Source organism: Dysidea avara, chromosome 3 (assembly GCF_963678975.1).
Source record: "Dysidea avara chromosome 3, odDysAvar1.4, whole genome shotgun sequence".
In the NCBI taxonomy this organism is placed as follows: Eukaryota; Metazoa; Porifera; class Demospongiae; order Dictyoceratida; family Dysideidae; genus Dysidea; species Dysidea avara.
Genome location: NC_089274.1, coordinates 20588526 through 20610725, shown reverse-complemented (window position 1 = coordinate 20610725; position 22200 = coordinate 20588526). Strand labels below are relative to the sequence as shown.

The 22200-nt window shown below is 39.1% G+C and overlaps 3 protein-coding genes across 3 annotated transcripts; 1 reads left to right on the top strand and 2 right to left on the bottom strand.

Moving 5' to 3' along the window:
* Nucleotides 1-6: 6 nt before the first annotated feature.
* LOC136250066 (ras-related protein Rab-32-like) lies at nucleotides 7-6671 on the bottom strand. The gene is made up of 7 exons (XM_066042227.1): nucleotides 6490-6671; nucleotides 6314-6433; nucleotides 4233-4311; nucleotides 1564-1592; nucleotides 1357-1509; nucleotides 213-356; nucleotides 7-159 (listed from the first exon to the last, which is right to left on the bottom strand). Exons 1-7 carry the CDS (start codon nucleotides 6490-6492, stop codon nucleotides 58-60), a joined length of 630 nt encoding a protein of 209 aa, XP_065898299.1. The 5' UTR covers nucleotides 6493-6671; the 3' UTR covers nucleotides 7-57.
* On the top strand, nucleotides 6653-18260 carry LOC136250050 (60S ribosomal export protein NMD3-like). Its single transcript, XM_066042205.1, has 12 exons — nucleotides 6653-6785; nucleotides 13537-13671; nucleotides 14691-14865; nucleotides 15388-15516; nucleotides 15565-15831; nucleotides 16059-16176; nucleotides 16228-16355; nucleotides 16565-16680; nucleotides 17227-17296; nucleotides 17352-17467; nucleotides 17982-18052; nucleotides 18103-18260. The coding sequence occupies exons 1-12, from the start codon at nucleotides 6733-6735 to the stop codon at nucleotides 18216-18218; spliced, it is 1494 nt and encodes a 497-aa protein (XP_065898277.1). The 5' UTR covers nucleotides 6653-6732; the 3' UTR covers nucleotides 18219-18260.
* A 257-nt stretch (nucleotides 18261-18517) lies between these two features.
* LOC136250044 (dolichyl-diphosphooligosaccharide--protein glycosyltransferase subunit STT3A-like) lies at nucleotides 18518-22186 on the bottom strand. The gene is made up of 12 exons (XM_066042200.1): nucleotides 22032-22186; nucleotides 21918-21978; nucleotides 21599-21866; nucleotides 21217-21414; nucleotides 21053-21163; nucleotides 20548-20628; nucleotides 19726-20211; nucleotides 19541-19678; nucleotides 19154-19496; nucleotides 18908-19096; nucleotides 18742-18791; nucleotides 18518-18690 (listed from the first exon to the last, which is right to left on the bottom strand). The coding sequence occupies exons 1-12, from the start codon at nucleotides 22150-22152 to the stop codon at nucleotides 18595-18597; spliced, it is 2142 nt and encodes a 713-aa protein (XP_065898272.1). The 5' UTR covers nucleotides 22153-22186; the 3' UTR covers nucleotides 18518-18594.
* Nucleotides 22187-22200: the final 14 nt, after the last annotated feature.

The following is a 22200-nucleotide window of genomic DNA, read 5'->3' as shown; positions in this document are numbered from 1 at the left end:
TTAAAATGAAATTTATATAAAATAAAACTTAAATACATCATGCAAACAACCAAGTGGTTAACAACATCCTTTTTTCTTAGTAGATGTGTTATCTTGTTTGAGAGTCACTACATTAGTGTCCTCTTTGTGATGGTCACTGCTCTCATCATTTTCTAGTATCTAATTAGGGGCAGAAAATATTAACCTTGGTAACCATGCATGACTTTACTAACCTTAGCAACCAGTGAACGAGCAGCCTCATCAATTCCAATATTCTCTTTAGCTGAGGTTTGGAACCATGAGTGGAATCCTTTGTCTCTACAATAATCATCTAATTGATTGACATTTCCTAGGAATCCTTCACTTGACAAGTCACACTGTTGGGACCAGGTATAAATGTGACATACATGTTCGTGGTGTTACATGTATACATGTTATGCCACACCCACCCCAGGCAGAGAGCACCACCACACTGAGTGTGATTTTTTAAGCCTTAAATGGGCAAGTCTAACTGCTGGGTAAGGTTTTCCCAGTATCTCTTTTGCCACAGGCAAAAATAATTTTTTTCTGATGTAGACACAAACACTCATCAGATTTACTTTAGTGCATGGCAATGATACAGCTTTAAACTCCTCTTGCCATGGCAAAAAAGATCATACCAAGGTTAACCCTTTTGCATACTTAATATTTCAATGACACTCATGTACAAGAAATGGTTCGTACTGCAAAAAATGCAAAAGTTGGAGTTGTGCTAGGATACTCACAGATCCAGTCACATGTGCTTATGCTTGTAAAGAACTTTTACAACGAGAATGTAACTAATTAGCAAGTATTTTCACCAATTCCTGAGTTAAACAACAGGGAATTTGTAACATGAAGTCATCCTCAGAGGTACAGAATTTGTTACAAATCGTCCACCTCTGGTGGGGTAGGTTGGGGATGACATTGATATACTGTGCAATGAGTATTTTTGAATGGTTAAATTTTCGAAAAATGTCAACTTGCAAACCTGTTAAAAAAAGAAAATGCCACAATATTTAACCACCCTCCTGTGGATGGCACGAAACTATCCTTTTAAACAGTGAAGTCATGTGTTGCGATGGAGCTCTTGTATTGTCAAGATAATCACAATGGATTGGGACACACCATCATGTATGTGAAACAACCTGGAGCCCTTCATATATCCATCACTATAGAAGCTGGTCTTGTAAAAAAGTGAATATTCAACTCCTTGCAATGCAGTTTTCATCCAAAGTGGTGGGAATAATGATATTATTACATAATTGCCAGGAATTTTTATTTTCAAAACAGCTGGCAGTTTTTTTTTTTTTTTTGCAAATTGAACCATTCGATTATAGTGCAGGTGCAACAGCTAACCTTGTTGGCTAGTAGTACTGCTGGTATGGGCTGGCCATTAGGTAGCAACACTTTGTTATCAAGGTCTGATTTCCACATTTGGACTGCTTCAAATGTTGATAATCTTGTAACGTCAAACACTACAAATGCCCCCACTGCCTCTTTGTAATATACCTAACAACAGTATACAACATCAACAGCAGTAGTGACCTAACTAATCTTACTTACCCTGGTCATATTTCCAAATCTCTCTTGACCTTGATGAAAAAGAGAAATCAGTAATTATACAACACACTGGAATATGACATCATTGATGCCAAAAATAGCAATGGTATATAGAAAGCATGCAAGATCAAAATTAGATCACCATAAATAATTATCAACAGATACAAAATTTTAATGGCACCAACAACATGATATAATTGGTACAAAAGTCACCACCTGGCCATCTTATAACTATAAAATCTAATCACAAAGCAAAGAAACAAATAATTGTGACATAATTACATGTAGGAGGAAACTTGGAAAATTTACTGCAATGTATAAACCAAGAGTTATTAACTCTTGACAACTATTATCTCTGTAATAGTAAATTAAGATATAACTGTAAACCACCTGCATTGTTGCCTGAGTCAAAAGCACAAGAGAGTGACCGACTAGGTATTTGTGGCCTGTGACAATAGTTGAGATACACACATAACAGTTCGGTAATGTCTGTATTTTATAAAGCTTGGAAATGAACCTGGCAGGAAAGGTACGCCTTCGTTTGTTACATGTGATGTGTAGGAGGACAAGTGTGGTACTGTATAGCTCCAAATTTTTGTGGTCTCAAACTTTAATGATTTCATTTCATGACTGTGCAATCAAATAAACATTATTAATGAAATTTTAAACAATACCAATACCCATTTAGCTACTCATTGAAACTTGAAACAGTGACAAGCCATACAAGTACTTTAAACTAAAGTTTTCAACCTTACCTTCCAAGGGACATATGGCCATTATACTGACAAAGGGAGAGGTCACATTGGCAATTATGCCACACGGCAGCTATCAAGCATTCACTGAAATGGAGCACAGTAAATGATCAGAAAAAGGAGATCATTGAAACAACTTAACCTACATTGCAAAGACAGGAACCAAGGAGATAACCATTGATGAACCAGAAGAGGGGCAGGCCAGCAATGTTAAGTGATTAATGACTATACATCAAGTCCATAAGAGAAGCTGGAGGGGTTGTCAACAGTGCCATTGTGATAGCTGCAGGGATCAGAATAGTACAACATTGAGAAAAGTGTCATTAAAATGCAATGGTGATCACACTGTCTTGGGCAAAGTATAAATGAACCTAATCCATAAGTTCAAGGCAGTCGTAGAAATGGTAGAGATATCATATGATTACAAAATAAACTGGAACCAGTTAGTTAAATACATTCCAGAAATTTTCTTCCAGTTGAACTTGTTTACAAAGGAACACAACTAAATACCTTCTTTCTGGCGTATTTCCACCAAAATGGCACATTACAGGAACACGGCCACTGGTGCAATGACAATATACAATGGTGGAATATGTCGGCAAGATCATTTTTTCTTTACAAGCACTAGCAGTCTTGCAGTAGTAACATACAAGTTTAACTCAGGAGTTACGAATTATCGTGCTATGTCAAGCAGTATGGACACCTTTTCTTGATGAAATTCTATCCTGCATGCCAGAAGATGGAAACACATACAACCCATTGTGTGTGAAAGTGACGTTAATCACAATAAGCTCTACATGCCCAGTGTTTTTGCAAATGGGGGGAGCAATCTCCTGTAGGTTTATAATCTATGGGGAAGATTTTATCTCTATTCAACATAGTAAATTAATTTTCAAGTAAACAGCTGGTTGAGTGACTTAGAAATTATGTGTGATAAAGTGCTGAAACAAGTTGGGATCACGTTGCTATTGCTAATTTGCGAGAAGAAAAATAAAATGAATTTGTACTCCCAGCAACCTTGGTTTTCTTCGATGAATTCACTGGCCAAGTTACCCACAGAGTACTGCCATTGTTAAAAGCCAAGAATATCTTTTATACAATTGTTCCACCCAACTACACACACGCATGCACACACATTGCAGTCTCTAAATGTGGATTAAATGAAATCGTAATATGATGATTGTCTGTATTCACTAGGATAAAAATGAGGTACAGTAGCAGCATGTAGCTAGCTTTGTAACTGATTAACAGTTGCTCAATATGCTCAGCATAAAATCACTGCAAGTGAAATCCGTGATCATTGGTTGTGGTTCATGGCCTATGGCATAGCTATGTATGGTGTAGCCAGGTGTCTGTAGATCAACTTATTCATAGCATTACTGTTGATAAAGATTTTACCAGCAAGAATTTTTTAATGGAGACCTTTAGCCAATTTCGTAGCACAATAAATGCATTAAAATTTGCTCTATTCATGAAAATCGGCCAGCACAAAAAAATCTTATCATGAAAATTTATTTTTGTGCAAATATTGCATCAATTATGAAAATTTACAGAATTTAAGTCATACCACACAGACGTCATTCTTGCTTTCATACTATTTAAAGCCTCTCAGACAATGTGAGCTTGGCTACCCACAATTAATTACCTCAGCCTGTTGCCTCAGTAATTTTGTGGGTAGCCTCACCCACATCGTCCTCAGGTCTCTAAATAGCATAGAAACTTAATCGGCTCGAGATTTTTATTTACTTAGCAAAATGCTGTTAGTCAAACTTTTATACTACACGGAATTGCATAAAAAATGTATATAGAACACATCAGCCATTACAAATGCCAGCTAATTGGGTAAACAGAAAAATTGGTGGATTACTAGTGCAGTAAGAAGTATCAAACTAAAAGTGTTATGCTTTATCGTAATCTTACCAGCAATATCCCATAATTGTAGTCTAATGGTCGTTGAGCTATCCCAGTTGAGAACTTTCAGAGCAAAGTCCACACCGATCTGAAGTGGATGAGTTAAGGAGAAACTGTAATACAACTATAATATCCCCAGACTGATCTCCCCACCACCCCTAGTTGCCTGGCATAAAAAAGCTTGTAAATGGTTTACTCAAGTCTTGACTAGGTGAGAGGGTACCTCCCATGGAGGGGGTTGGCTGTGATGCAAGTATGCTCCCATTCAACGGCTCAATGCAATAATGTTCCCATTCAATGTCTTATCATCTTGTTTGGATTTAACAATTTCTGTTTATTCACCAGTAATGTTTTCTGGTAGTAGCCACAAAACCATTTTGTAATTTCCCTCTATTTATTGTGGGAATGTGGTCATGTTTCTAAGAAATTTATAAGTTGCTACCAAATATAGTAGTATCATAATTTAGGCACTATGTGGCTGTAAATGCAGAAAATTGTTTACAGGCCATGTAATTTCCATGAAGGGGATTACTCTGACTGTTGCCTGTCACCACACGTGCACTACCTCTTTAAGCGGAGGGGTGGGCGACTGGGTGCCGTTTATACCATGCTCGCTAGATCCTTTTTGGTTATCCATACAAACAGTAGGGGTGGGTGATACCAGAAAAATTTGCTTCGATACGATTCCAAGTACTTTTGTCATGGTATTGATGAGTATCGATACCGATACTGGGCGATTTTTGTAATTAGTAGCCAATTAGTGAACCTCAGAACCTCACAGGTGGAAAATTTCTTAGCGATGACTGGTGGGTTGAACATAGTACAGTAATGGCTGAAACATTCCATTTTTTAGTGCTTGCATCCGTAACACATGCACAATGTAAGTAAAATATCACGTGATCACCAAGTATCGAATTTCCGATTCTTCATAAAAGTACTCGATACCAAAGTATCGGACATTCTGGTATCAGTATCGATATTTTATTACTTGTATCACCCACCCCTAACAAACAGTCTACACTAACACCATACAAAGATTAAAACACCTATATAATAGTTAGACACCAAGACCAAGGGAACTAAGCGATTTAGTAATCCCAATGGCCCGAGGCTGCGCTACTAAGGGCCAGAGGGGTTACTAAATTGCTTAGTTCCCGTTGGTCGTGGTGTCTAACTTATTTAGACTATGGTTTAAAGTACATACCTTTATAGCCAGAGCATTAGGGTGGCGTGAAAGAGCAATGCAGAACGGCAAAACGGTTTCTTCCTGAAGTCCTTACAGCACCCACAAAAATAATTATTCTACCGGTAACCAGAGTAACGGCTAGAGCTACAGTAGATACGTCGTTTAGTCTACTATTTGTCCAGAATTATATCGCAGAACACGGAGAAAAATTGTATTACAGTATTATCAAGTACTCCAGTGTATCTTTCGTGTTATAATTATTTTTCAAGTACAAATTGCCTGAGGGCGGGTTACTAAATGAACATGTGTAGGTGACTAAATGAGCATGTCAGGTGACTAAGTGATTTAGTAACCCTCTAAATGAGCTGTACCATAGTCTAAAATGATGCAATAAACAACCATGTGACCACTCTAGACTATGATACCTGGTAACAATGTGCTTACCACTATCAGGAAATGTTAAAATGAGCAACACTCAGCATGTGTGTGCACATGCACAATCTCTAGTGTTTTGAGAGAATAAAATGTCATTAAGCCAGCACATTACCAAGGTGGAAATTTATTTATGGATATCCCTGATAATCAAGGTGTCCAGATTTTTCAGGTCATTATGTACTTTTGGGCATCCTCAAGCTGAAGTGCCCACAATATTTCAGCGAACATGATCCAGTACTCTGACAATTTGTATGCAACAGCACTACTATAGGCAAGAAAAGTTTCAAATGTGCCACTCCTACCTACAAACAATCAACACCACAGTATATATACAATAGAGGTCTCTGGCATAAATTCCATTGTATGTATGAACACATGTAACAATACCCTTCTACAATTACTAGTGTTGATTACTCCATGTATTACAGTAGGACAACCCCTTGCCACACCCATATTAAGTAATGGATACAGTTGCTCTGTAATGCGGTGAATAAAACTGATGAACATATCTCTTAATGATACTTGTCTTCCCTGTGCCTAGATCTCCTATCACCAAGATCTTGTACAAGTGCTCCTGCTTCGTTGATGCCTATGCACCACCAACGTACACTGCAATGATGTGTTATTATTCTATTAAATACTCACCATAATCGATGCAGATATAACGTGTCCACTCTACTTGGTATGGATGGTATCGCGGAGCTGGCTGAGGAGTAGTAACACTGTACTAGCAAGCTCAGCAACAAATAAAATTCTTCCTATATTGTAACTGCCACGTGACACCTAGTTCATGTGACTGTTGATCTTTAGAATTTCGATACTCAGTACACAACTTGATTCCGATTCCAATGTCGGTTCCGTTTCTTGATTTAACGCGCACCAGATCACATGGAGTACTTTAACGCAGGCGACCAGCAGCAAAATCAACCGTTACACTTGATGTGAGTGTGTATATAAACACCTGAACCCGATATTTATTGTGAATATATTGTCCATATGCTGTGAGTACGATTAATAACAATCAATTTGTCCACGTGGGATGACGTGGCCTTTCACTTTTTTTAGCTTATAACAATATCTTGTCAATGGGCTGACCCATTGTCAAAGACATCTGGTAAGCTGTATATAGCTGAGTCATGTAGTTCTATGTGTAGTGTGGGTATGTAATAAGAAGTTGTGCCTATAGAGATATTTGTGGGACACTGTTACATCATAGATACTAGACTTATAATAGGGATTGGCAACGGAGGCGTAAACGGAAATAATCCGCGTTTCGCTTTCCCGTAATACTGTTAGGAATTTTCAAGTCACTACCAGCTAACCGCTATCATAGTGCCGCTATGCTCAGGGGCGTAGGCAGGATTTCCAAAAGGGGGGTTCTGCCCTAAGTATAGAATTTCGTAGGTGTGCACATGTAAACACGTGTACACGTGTAAACATGTGTATTCTTATAAATTCATTCGCAATAGCGAGTAGAGGTACTTGATTTCCTCTGCCTGAAGACCTGTAGCTACCCATTTCAGTGGATTTGTGTAAGTTAATTCAGTTCTAGTTAACCAGTATCACGATTTAAAAAAACTTAACTCTGAAAAGGGGGTTCGTCCAAACCCTTTGAACCCCCCCTGGCTACGCCCCTGAATTGCTACTGAGAATGTTTCATGTGTTTTCACGAAGATTTAGTCTTTAAAGGTACGTAGCTCCATTAGGGATTCTTGCTAGCATAGATACTATAGCCTTGTAAGGCTATAGTATCTATGACGGAAGTGACTCTGAACCTGCCTTTATTCTTTATTATTAATTACTAGGCAGACAGCACAGCTGGTGTGCCTAGGATGTAAAATCAACAATAGTGAAGTGTATGTTACAATCAATAAGTGTACGTATGCTACAATTACTAGTTGTGAACAAAAAGTTACAGTATGTATGTGTTACATAAAAACACTAGACGCAAGTCACCTTCACTGCACTGCCTTACGTCTTTATGCAGCACAGCGAAGGTGCCTTCGTCTTTATCTCTCGCATTGCGACAGTGAGAAGACTAGACTAAGAGATGAGAGTTAAGCAGCTGGGATTAATAACTTTCTCTTGCCGTCTTTCTAATGGCGGAACAATTTTCCCTCACCCACATTGTATCTGGACAAAACTGTATGCCAAGAAGTTGTAGCTAATCTGCTAAAGCATGAATTTAACTATAGGACATCCTCACATCTCTCTGGCTTACCTGTACAGAACCACAAATTATTCACACTTCAAGCACTGATTGTTCTATTAGAGTTATCAACTGCTTTATTAGAGTGTATCTGAACCTTTGAAGTCAGCATTGATGATTACACTCCATCAGTTTAGACCACTCAAGTTCAAATGAGATACTGTAGCGGACTGGGTGTGCCCCTCCTTTTACAGCTCCTGAACTCTAGTAGGAGTAAGACCTATTATGTACACCAGACCATAAACTGAATTTGAAGTCAGTGAAGCATCATCCTTGATCTCAACAATGAGGGACATCCCATATCCATGAGGCAGTACTGTCACACAGGATCAAACATAGCACAGTTCATACACCCTATACAACTTTGATTCGTGTGCCATACAACTAAAGTTACAAATAACAACACCTTGCCAGGCTATTATTTACATGTCATATGAAACTACATGATGTAAACATTGCAAATCCGACTAGGAGGTTGATTCTTGCTCTACTCTTGCATGGGCCTGTTGCAGCTTGTCTTGTGTTACACTTCTGACTCCATCTAGTCTGCCAGCAGGTCTGTTGGTTCTGCAACTGCTCACTTAGATGCTAACAGCTTACCTAGCATTACAATAAATCATAAATCAAATTAAGACTACTACATAAACACACCACAAATAATTCATTACACCAGAGTAATTTCTCCTGCCAGATATTTTATGTGGGCAGCAGGAAAGACTCCTGGTTTCTGTTGCACAAATTTTCCCAAAATACAATAAAGATAAATTTACATATACATAGTGAACCAGATTCAACTGTATTGGGGAAGTCAAGAACCTAAGCCCGCAGTACTTTCAAAGTTCAGCAAAAAAAAAAAGGCTGTAATCCACATTCAACCATAATAATGTGAACTATACAATGTGTAGAGTTAGCCCTGTCAACACTCCAACTGTGATCATGGAATATGGAGAACAGTGACCAGGTAATTTACTTGAAGTCCCGAAACAAAATGTCTGGCACGTAAGACTAATAATACCAAAGGAGATTAGATACCTTTGTGCAATATGCAATTTCATCAGATTGTTTACTGAGGTAGTTGGTAAACGTCATATTAAGTCAAGTCGTATTATTATGTGCATAATTATATTCATGAAGAGGGTAATTTATTTGAAACAAGTTCGAAAAACATTTCACCCATTGTTTTCTCATTACCACACCTATGTGTTGGTAATGCAGCACACACACAAAAGGCAAACACAAAAACACACTTTTGTACTACAAAGTCACACACACACACGCACACACTAAAGCAAAGCTTTTGGTAATAGTATAGCAGCCAGGCACGCACACATTAAAGCAAAACTTTCAGCAATAGCATCAACATAATTCCAAAAACCCAGTTTGAGACCATTGCTAAAGAGCACACACTAGATCATTATCTTCCCTCTGGTTCTTAGGTGGTCTTCCAACCTTGAATTTCTTGTAATTTCTCTCCTTTCATCAAAGTTCTGATGCCAAGACTATACATGTGAAATTTTCTGTTGCTCATTTTAAACTCTGCCTACACGAAAGTAACAGGAAGGATTCATAAACTAGATATGGAGTGACATTCTCCAAAGTTAACATTTGTACTGAACCTTGGAAACTCTTCAGAAAGTAGTCCACGAAGCTCAGTAAAACTACACAAACTTGTACAAATATCGCTCTGGAATGCCCTGTAAATAAGCATTCTCCCTCAAACAACGCCCCTATTGTTAGAAAATTTGATCCATTAACACTTCCAAGGTCAAAATAAAAGGGTGGGAAATGTTAACACCGTTTAGGAACGTTGTGTCACTTCAAGAAAACTACACAACGGTAAATAGCGTTGAACTCCACAGTAAACAACAAAATGACAGCGCGCTAAAACACACATATAAGAAACTTACCCATCCAATGTACTTCATATAGCCATAGCTTCAGCTTTAACGCACGAAGAGTACGTGCACTGCACGCCTGCTCGAGTACCGGTCACTCAAAGGCTCCTCCATCTTTTACTTCACTAGCGAAACAGCGAAACGCGCATTAATTTACGAAAATAATAATTTTGTAGTGCGTTGCCAATCCCTATTATAAGTCTAGTATCTATGGTTACATCATACGAATAACCACAGAACAATGAACATGTATTACAGAACTTTGGACGTATAAACTATGGGATGTTCTATTTGCATCTCGAAAACCACCAGTAGTTGTTAAACTCTATGTATCTGTGCAGTTTTGTTGCTGATTATGAAGCTGTTCAATTGTGGTTTGTAAGGATAATCACACATTTGACCTAGCATACTTATACTAACTTTCCTTTGAAAAAATATTTGTGGCTCCTTTGGCGCATGCATGTTGCTGGGGATCAAGTCACCACTGGGCCTGGCATTTTGTCCCTGCATTCTTCATGCTTTAGTTACATGTTTCTGACTCCCTGTATTAAGCCTTCACACGAGTCCCTAGTGGGGTAGTGCTGGATAGTCTTCATTTACAATACTAACAAACATCAACCCTCGTCACTGTAACCATTGCCAAAGTCATGTCATATGTTCAGAGTCTGAAAGTGTAACTAGTACATTTACACATTTTCCGATGTAGTAAATTATTGTGGCTATTAACACGACATAATAGCATTCTGTAATATCTATATGTGTTGTCAGATTTAACATCTATTTCATAATCATCATGGTAGGTGATAATGTCCTTTGTGAAGATTGGTGTTAATTCTAGCCGTGGCAGTGACGGATTTATGTGGGGTTTTGTAGTTTCGACAGAAACCCCCTTTTAAATTTAGTTCAATGGCAGTCTAACTAGCTTCATTATTGTTGTATTGACAATTTGTCATAGCAAAACAACTATGTACCACTGTATTTCGTATATGCAATTGCACTTAACTGACTAACTTCCCTTATAACTAATGTACCACTCTGCGTGGGCAGTTCAAAGGCCTCGCCAGTGCCATAATTTGTATATGGCACTCTTGCCTACCGCAGCGAGTGTATTATAACGTATAACGCACTGGTTGCGGTTTTGCAGACTGCAACGAGTGCATTATAAGTTATAATGCACCGACCGCAGTGCAATATACAGATATTGCACTGGCTACGGTTTTGTGCAACAATGCACAAGTGCCGGCAGCCGAGACCGCTACGACACCTCACCTAATAGGTCTCACAGATCACTCGAATTCTTTTATAACCTGACATGTAAAGGTCGATTGTGGGCCATAATGTCACCAATACGTATAATGTTTACCAAGCAGCCAATGGCGATCGAAAAAGCCAACGCGGTGGCCACAACTCTAGTCTACATATATATAAACGTACTTATACACCTTGCAAGTCTGGTGCCACCTTAGGCCAGATTGAACTGTAGTCCACTTCGACAATGACCCAATAAAACTATTATATTCTAAATAATACGCACCTTTACGTTCGATTGTGGTAACCAGTTTTTGTCATGCCACCAGATTCGAGTTTAGCCAGTGTGAATAGTAAGAATTAGACTAGTATCGTTTAGTAGTTAGGTTTTGTTTACTTAAACCGTCTATTAGCTGCTTTTTTTTCGCTTGAGAGAATCACCATGGCGATTAGTCTGGTGCTTAGTCTATATGGCGATGAGTGATCACGCTGGCATGCTGAGCACTACATGATGAGAGCCGAACAGCAAATGCAGGTTAGTGATATAATTATCCCATAGTGTACTAGCTTTCAATATCTCAGATGGCTGCAGTACTGTAGAGGGAACGTCATTGCAACGTTTGGCTTGGTTACCCACAATCGATGTTAGAAACCTGGCCTTTATAGTGTTACAGCTGTCTTGTGAGACTCTCCCCACCTATTAGGTCAGTGGTACATAACAGTTATACAACGTGCACTTGTGCTCTGCCTGTATAAACACACTTGCCTTCGGGCCTGACGACCCTCAGGCTCGTGCGTTTATATCAGGCAGAGCACTCATGCCCGTTGTATAATTATATATTAAGCCGTTAGCAACATTTTACTTTTCACCTCCCACTCCATTAAAACGATTGAAATACTCTAATAGAACAGTCAAGCAACTACTGTAATAGAGCAATCAAAGCTACAGCTTAGTCACAATTTTTGCCCTACAATTAACCATCGTATTACAGCTTAAAGCATTGTGACTACAAGTACCCTAAAATCCAATCTCAGAGCTTCTAAAATCTCAAAATTTTTGGAAAAATGAGAATGTCATCAGATGCCTGTTATATTAATTATCAGAAACCCCCTTTAGAAATCCTAGATCTGCCACTGCATGGATATATATTTTAAATTTAGACTACTTAAATTCAGTAATGATTGTAGTGTATTAGTTCAGTGACTAAATTAGAAGTATCTTTTAGTTAATAATATTGGACTGTAAGTCCTACAATTTTTAGTTTTACCTATTGTTAATCTTTATGCAGTATATATAGTAGTACGTCGTTTAGTCATCATACTAAATGATAATTTCAGTAATAGTTTTAGTCGACTAACTAAACTAAAAAAAAGATCCTAATTAAAAATTTAGGTTTAGTGTATGTCTGACTCTTCTGGAGAACAACACTATTGAAGATTAAGCTATTACTTTATTTGCTTAGCTATGTAATACCTAAGCAATGTACTACTAGCTAAGCAGCTATGCAAAACTGGCAGTTATATTACCAAAGAGTAGATGGACTGTGCACTCCTTAATTTTGTTTGTGATGAATTAATGAAGTTTTGTGCCGTAAGACCTCATAAGAAGAGGTTCACTGTTGTTATGGTTTCTAATAAAGTTTGTGTATAAGTTATGAACATTTGATCATGTGTCTATATGACTATTAGCAAGAGTATAGAGGTCTGTACAAGAATCCGAGAATGCGTATACATACAAGACTCCATTACATCATGTGAATAGCCATGATATTTTTTATGGAACAACAGGATGTATAGTACAGAACTTACATGTACAGTATAAACCATTGGATGTTCTATCTGCATCTCAAAAACCACCAGTGGGAGTCGGTCAATGAACAAATAATATTGTTAAGCATTGTATTGTCTGAGCTGTTTAATTGTGGCTTGTAGGGTGATTCACTCATTTGCCTAAAACTCATTGGTGACCAAAACGTACTTACCTACTGACTTTTTGAAATAAATTATAGTGCTACACATTTACAATACTAACATACATCCATCCTTCACTGTTTCTTTAAACAGTTTCTAATAAAGTCATGTTCATGTGTCTGGAGCCTGAGAGCGCAACTAAAAATTTTACACGTTTCCAATAGTATTCGTAAGTTATCAACTTGACATAACAGTGTCCCGTTAACATACATATTCTCAGATTCTTCTGGAGACCTCTATATTAGTAAATGAGAGCATTGAGCATTTGAGCAGTGTATGCACTTCAGTAACAGGGTTATTTCAGCTGTTCATTGTGAGAAATGGCGATTCATCTAGCTAGCTATAAAACATGTGTTCTTGGTTTTGTAGTTTGTGTTGCCAATGTGGCACACCAATTGAACCCAACCCAGCCAACATGTGTGTGGCATGCTTGAGGACACAGGTTGACATCACTGAGGGGATACCCAAACAAGCTACTCTATACTTCTGCAAGGGATGTGAACGGTATGTGTTGTTCAATCATACTGTGTGTGGATTGAAGAACTGGAAATTGGGGCATTGGGTTTTTATTATGTAATTTTACAGTACTTATGTGTAATATTTGGTTCCAGATCAGTGCATGTAATTAAAATTGTTATTGTACATGGCTCATGTGACCTTTATGACAATCTCGTGACTAAGACATCTTATACACCTAGCTACAGGTTGATACATGGTGTACTATGTGTATGCTGCATGACATGTACAATTGTGTAATAATTGCCTGTACTACTACGTAAGTGTTCATGTGGTTTAGGGAGCCATATACAGGTAGTCGGTTTAATGGTAAGTCTCTAGAGGGTGACTTGTTTGTGGCTGAACACTCTACTGGGTAACTTTTAGCTAAACTTTACAGGTGTCTTGTTTGTGGCTGACCTCCCCACAGGGTATCGTATACCATGGTAACAGCTTCATGAATTACTAACTGCTCACCTGACATCCTGTACAAAACTGATGCACATTAATTTCTTGATATTTCATAAAGGAACTCCTTTGTTTCAAGGACTATGATCACTACCCCTTTTTAACATGTTAATAGCCAATGGGTGACTGTTGTTTGTAGTACATAATCTAATGAGGTTCACATGATGTTTCCCTTAAAGATACCCTAATAAAGCATCACTGTGTCAGCTGAATTTTTCCTGCCAACCGTTGGTAAATTATTAAGTACAAATCTTCTTCCAATTAATTGTACTATAAACAACAAACCAGAGGGTAAGAACTCTTGACTAATTAGACATTGTTATAACAATGGACACAAAGAAAATGATATCCAAATGGCCAAGCTATTAAAAAAAAACCAGTGCATCTTTCCAAAAAAACAGTGTGAAAAGGGTGTGATGTTGAAGGTGGCAACCAAGAAATGGCTGCAATGATGTTAGCTAATGTCACACACTCATAGTTACATGGCTTTGAAAATCAAAGTAGATATTTGACTGCCAAAACTGGTCGACTGATTCTATCCCATTGTGTCATTGCTACAGGTACCTGCAGCCACCATCCATGTGGGTGTCGTGTGCTTTGGAGTCACATGAGCTACTAGCTGTGTGTCTGAAGAGATTAAAGGGTCTAAATAAAGTTCATCTTGTTGACGCCAGCTTTGTGTGGACTGAACCGCATTCAAAGAGAATCAAAGTGAAACTGACCATACAGAAAGAGGTGATTTCAATAGTGTATTGTAGTGTACTGTCTTGTGTTTGCATGAAACTGAGCCAGAGGAGGTTGGAAGCGATTAAACGTCTTTAGAAATTAATTACGCAGAAATCGATTTTCGGGGATGAAATAAAACATGTGAATGATATAACAGTCATTGTTTTGTTGACCAGAATATATGTACCTGATTAGTACTACAAGATATGCATTATATCATTTTCACCTTGAAATCTAGGGGCTTTTTCAAAACAAAGCACATTTTCTATGAAGCGCAATCTTGATATCCGATGACCCTGCCATTTGCTAGTTTTTGTATTGTGACTACTGAGGCTCACGTGAAATTTCAAGCTAAAGTATCCAATTAACGTAATATTTTTAAGCAGCGCTTGGAACGCTTCCAACCTTCTCTAAAACTGAGCCAAGCCCTTTATATTATATTGTATTGGTGTGTACACATTTAGAACCCATTGTGTCTGTAAACACCAATATCATGCTGACTGTGATTGTGTCATCGTATTATGTCTATAGGTATTCAGTGGAGCAATACTACAGCAAGTGTTTGTAGTAGAGTATGTTGTTCATGGTCAGATGTGTGACGAATGTCATCGAAGGGAGGCTAAGGATTACTGGAACTCTGTGGTACAAGTGAGACAGAAGGTTTGTGTCGGTGGTTAGTAGTCAGGCTGGGGTCTAGTGTCACTACAGGTCTCTCACAAGAAGACATTGTTCTATATAGAGCAACTTTTGTTGAAGCACCAAGTGCACCTATCAGCCCTTCGTGTGAAAGGCAATCGTCATGGACTAGACTTCTTCTTTGCTCACAAACAAGAAGCAGTAAAACTGGTGGAGTTTCTTGTGGCAGCCATTCCTTGCCACTCAAAGGCCTCTCAGGAACTAGTATCACATGATATACACAATAACACTTACAACTACAAGCATACCTTTTCTGTGGAGATAGTCCCCATCTGTAAGGTATATAAGGAAGTGTGTGTTGTAATGGAAACTCTGGAACCTGTTAATATGGGCACGTACATAATTCAGACACTGAAGGTTCCAGACACGTATATACATACTACTGGTTGGTCCCAAGCTTAATGTGTCCGTATTCAGGTTCCGTTCGTCCCAGTATTCTAAAGTTTACTGTGTACATGTATCAGTTTGTGTTGTGGTGTTCTTATGAAGCCATGTTAATCATACAGGACAATCTAATATGCCTGCCACTAAAGCTAGCTCAGTCACTAGGTAACATTAGCCAATTGGTACTATGTCATCGTATCACTAGCTCAGTACAATTGGTAGACCCTCAGACCACACAGAGTAAGCTGTGAGCCCATATAAGTACTCTTATACCTGTCAAACCTGTTTTAGCTGTTGACCTGACCAGCCAGGTATTCTGGAGGAGCCCATTTGTCAGCTTGTGCGAGCAGAGACAATTGGTTGAGTACTTTGTACTACAGATTGAACCAATCGGTGCAGCCTTTTCTACTAATAAGAAGGTTAGTTGCTGAGTGTGTCACAATGTGTATATGTACAGTTATCTGAACCTCAGTGAATTGTTCTGATAATCATTCATTTAGAAAGCTTTATTCAAATACTCTAATAGAACATACACCAACATAACACACACACACAAAAAAATTTCAATTTTGGGTATATATGGATAAATGAACGTCAGCTAACTGAGGGTCTGTTGTATTGCTAATAGTTTGTGCTGGCCGATTGCTGGGTGACTAGATTACGGGATCTTGGAGTGACGGATGAACAGGTACACACTAGGACGCACCTTGGACACCTGCTCCACCCTGGAGACACTGTGTTAGGGTCAGTGATCATCATGTGATCCAGTATGTTGTGTGGCTTCTTGTGTTCGTGTTATACAAATTGACACTGTGTTAGGGTCAGTGATTATCATGTGATCCAGTACTAGTGTGTTTCTTGTGTTCATGATGTACAGACCAAACCCAATATCATTGTTCTTATTGTGGTGGTTTTCATAATGTGGAGGTTTTTCCAAGTAGTCTGACACAGCCCCATGCTCATACGTGTTCCAAAAAGGGGTCTGGTCTAAGCACTTGTGCATAGGGACATGCAATTACACTATGGCTCGCACCAACAACTATAATAAGATCACACAATATGAAGAACCAGATCATGACAGTGATGCTTTAATTTGGTGATTTCAATGACATACTTTCTATAAGTGATTGATGTTTAGAGGCTTTTCAGTGATGGTGCTCAAGTGCTTATGCTAGACAGACCAGACCTTTTTTCAGAGGCACTTAAAGGGTCAATGATGCCAGACAATTTTCTAAAATTCATCACTGTACAGAGAAATAACATTTTGATGTTTTGTTTTTGTCCTGACAGGTATGACCTCTCTACTGCTAACATCAATGACACAAACTTTGACAAGTTAAAGGTCACTCCACCAGATGTGGTTAGTGTACAATCATTGTGTGTCTGTCCTGCCAGTGTGTGTGTGTGCTGTATAGGTGTTGGTACGTAAGGTGTATGGAGACCGTAATAGACGTCACAAGTCTCGTAACTGGAAATTACAGCAACTGAACAAAGAGATTGAAGAGGACATGAATATTGAGAGTTATGACAAGTTAGTAACTGCAGGGCTGGAAATGTTAGTTGGCCCTTTTCAAATCAGCTACAAGCTAAGTTTTAGTTGGACAATTTACTATACTGTGCTTTTAAGAAATCGTATTATATTATGGGTGGGAGAACATCCCATTTCACACAAATGTAGTATGAAATATTGCGTTATGAACTCTTTGGGGATGTCATTGACAGCCTATACAACTTCTCTGCCATTAAAAACGACTACCCAGTTTCTGAACAGGTAACAATTATGTTGAAATAAGTTGTAAAAGTCTCTGAGGTGCTTTACAATTCAGCAAAGCAGAGCCATGCTTAAATAATATTCTCATCCTTCACTTTTTGGCAAAATTTTTCTAATAGATGACATTAAACCAATGTGGTAGTTTGCATTGATATAATTTGTCAATAAAACTTCTGAACCTCTGTACATAATCTTATGGTTCACCTGTTGTGCATGCCCCCTAGACACTGGCTTGTACTCAGTCTTCTCATATTGTTGTGTGGTAATATCCTAGAGATTACAAGGAATTCCTAGAAGACTTGGAGGAGGATAGAGAGTATCGTCAACAAGTGAATATCTTCTTTGGTGAGTGATCAAAATGGTTGATGTCACTTGATCTAATTCATCCTCTGCAGATCCTACAGTGCAACCACTCCCACAAGATGAAGAGGAGGGGCTCCCTGCAGACATACCAGCTATCCAATTAGAGGAAATGGTTGGCAGGCTAACTCTCAATGATACACAACAATGAAATGTTTGTGTGTGAATAATTGAATAAGATAATCAAATGTGACTCCCCCTACCATGAGCTTTATTTGTCTACAGTGGGCATAATGTGCAAGGTCCTAAGCAGAACTTTTCAAGACACAGTACATGAGACTTGCTTTTTTTTGTAAGTACAGCTGTATAGGGTTTTACATTTACTTCAAGACCAGTCTAGTCTCATGGACATATTCAGTAAGGAATATGTACATAATTTGGGACCTTAACTGAGTGTCTGGATCATGTACAGTAGGTGTCCTCATTAACAGGTTGTTGTGTTGGTCATAATTTTATAGTAGTACCAGTCAATTTTCTTGTTTTATTACAAACATGTACTAAACTAAATTCTATTGGCTAATACGTTCCTAGTTGCCACGGTTTTCAAGGTCCTTCACTTTATAGATACGTACAATCCAGTGTTCTGTTGTGTACGCCTCTTCTAATACATCCAGTTCAAAATCCTATCAAGAAAAGTGATTAGTTTCTTGTCACAATGGGGGTAATACCCTTACTTTGTTACCAATCTCAGCATTCCTCACACGGTCATAACCAGTTGGCCTTCCTACAAGACAAAAGCAGTAATAATTAGCTATTGGTAGACACCCGGCATTAATTACACTGCTATATTAGAGAACTTTGTAAAATATTGGCTGGTCCTCTTCATTTCAGCCCCCTTACCTTGCTCGGTGTAAACCTCTCCAAACCGATAGTAGCACATTTTGTACATGAGACAGTTGAGCAGTATTGGTGACCCTTCCTTGTCCACCCTGAACTCTCCTTGAGGAGTGTAGTAATCATGTTCCTTGATGTGCTCCCCTTCCTTAGTGCTGCCGCCAATCCTTACCATCCATAGGAACTTGTTGATATCTAGTGGGGGTAATGAGAACATGACATGTGACACACCATAAGTTCCACACTACTCACCGTCTGAAGCATATCCAGTCATTCCTCCGAATATCACTAGCACATAGCTCACATCTAGCTCCCTCATGATCTCATAAGCCTTCTCCTCTGGTGAGGACATTGCTTGTCCTACACGAGAAATGTGTGTGTTGTTCCAAGTGTTGTTATCTACTAGGATTGTCCGATTGGCCATTGCCGTGATCTGGTAACCATAATCCCACCATGACATAACTTTAGCATCTTCTGGAGTATTTTGTCGCAACCAATAGTATGCCTCCCTGAAGTCATCAAATATTATTCGTGACCCGTCATGCTGTGTAGCAGCCAATACAATACTTGGGGAAGAGTAAGCTTCAGATGTCACCTAGTAGTGATAATTAATTAGAGTACAGAAGGGAGGGGACATACCCATGTGCAGTGGAATGTGTAGTATATGAGAAAGAAGGTCATCATAAAGATGACAAACATGGCAATCTCGTTCTTGATAGGATAAGAGTGATCCACTTTCTTCGTCTTCTTGCTCTTTGTACCCCACAGCTCAACATTCTACATGTCCCTGCAATCACTACGGTAATAATTATGACATCCCTCACCTTCATGTAAGTGGAGAGCAAGGAGGACACAGCAATTCCTCCTAACAGACACATCACTGGGGCCAGTACTAACATGAGACGCACCATAACACCAGCAAAGTACACACTAGTGACTCCATATAATATGACGAATATGTTAGCATCAGTAAGGCTGGTGAAGCAGTAGTACAGTCCCACTGGGAACATGAAGACCAGCAGCTGGAGGTCAAAGTAGAACGACGACCAAGTGGTCGGCTGATGTTCACTGACAGAGGCAATAATTGGAATATTGTTCTTAGCATAAGATGGATCAAGCAAGGAATAAAATCTGCCAGTCCACGGTGAGATCTTTCCAGTTGCTGTGAGTACACCACCCACCGCCAATACTACACTGCCAACAACAACCACAAGTGTACGAAGGAGAAACTCAAATTGCTTCTGGGTCAACTGGGACCTCACATAGTCCACAAATGCATAAATCTGACACAGCCCGAACACTCCAAATGCCTACGAGATCACATGATAAACCATAACAATTGCATCACCATGTCAACATTAGATCATGTGATGTCTCAAAGCTCCAGGGCCACATTAACCCATGGTAAAAAGAGGGGTGTGGTCAAACAAGCAATGACAATACTGTCAGCACCATTAGTCACAATACACCACACTGTGTCAGTAGCGATTGCCGGCTTAATAGGTGCTGTGTAAACTCCCAGATGGAAGCCTTAAGTGTACACCCTGTAATTATATAGTCCAACCCTTCTGTGTGCATGCTCGCGTGGCATGCGTGTAGACAAAAACTAACTATACAAGACTATATATGCACCCACTCCTACTTACCGCCATATGTTCACTTGACTGCACTGGTTGGAATCCTACAAATGGTATCTGCATGGACAGGATAGTCCCAAGACAGTAGACCTGTAACAATAAACATGACCACTGGCAGCACCAAAGAGTTTTAAACACTATAAACTTGGAACCATTCACATGAGCAAACTTAATGAATATTATGATTATGAATTTTCACAAATACTCGATCTAGACACCACTTTTAATAAGAATGATAGATAATCATCACACAAGAAACTTGGCATGATTTTGTCCAGTTCACATGAACATTTCTGCATGTATGGTAGTTTAAGCAGAGTCTCTAACTGGAACACATTCATATAACCATACTGTGTTAAGTTTACACCTCAGTTTGTTCCCAGAACAAAGGAGGCACATCGTGTGTTTGTACTCTCCCTTACAACACCATGAAGTGATCACATGCACATTCACTATTGTGGTCCAGCTACTGTACAGGCAGTCAAGTTCCACACCACTTCAATATATTACTTACAGTAGAATAGGCTATGTATACTCGATGTGAAAAACGTCCAGTCACCATGAGAGCCAATACATGCATGGGGATGAGGTTGATCAAGAACACATACCCTCCCCATGATGATACCTGTGACAAGACATAAACATGAGATGCACCTCCACCATACCCTCATAACATACCATGTAAAAGTAGGCAAGAGCACAGAAGGTGGACCAAAAGATGGAGCCAGTCTTCACAGACTTGACCCACAGGTAGTAGGTGAGCAACATACAGAATATAGCAATCCCTTCATTATCATATGAACCAGCAACAGAACGAGAAATGTAACCAGGAACTATGGCAATCATTGAGGCAGCCACTAGCCCTGCTCCAGGACCCTGCAATATATGAACAGGGTCAGTCACAAGTTATGTGGAGAACAGGGGCCAAAATAATGGGTGGTTATGGGTTCAAACTAAACTACCACTATTGGGTGGCAGCCACATTTACTGATGAATGGGTAGCTGACATTTATAAAATGATCTCCACCCTTATTTTGGAGCCTGATTCACCGCACATCACCTTCAGCTCTTTGGCCAAGTGGTAAGTGACAATTGTCGTAAGTGATGAGAATAATGGAGCAAGGAACACGCACACATTACGGATCTCAATTGTGACATTGATGAAGTGCATGACATGGTACAAAACGGCAGACGTTATCATCAATCCAGGGTATATTGTCCCTCCAATGATCCTACCAAGTGGGTACCAGGCACGATCATCAAACCAGTTATGGAAATTGTAAAATCCCTCCTCAGTTAAGAACCGGGTTGTGCGGTAGTTGAAGTACCTGTTAAGACACTGCTAAGTGTTGTGCAAGTACACAGGCAGGATCACTTACGGATCAAACTCGTGAATAACGCTCTCAAACCTTAGAACAGCGAATAATCGTGTGGAGAAAGCTGCAACACGAGGAACATGATTTAGTACACGTGTTCACCACTACACGACTTACATAAAATGGCGCATACTGACAACACAAGTAGCTTGAGGAAAGTCTCTTTCTTTTCGTTAGATATTCTGTTAAAGCTCAAGATCAGATTGTCGATCACTTGAACACCGGTCGACGACGCCATTTTTATTATCCACACAATAAATAGTTAGGCGCTGGAGCTTACCAATAG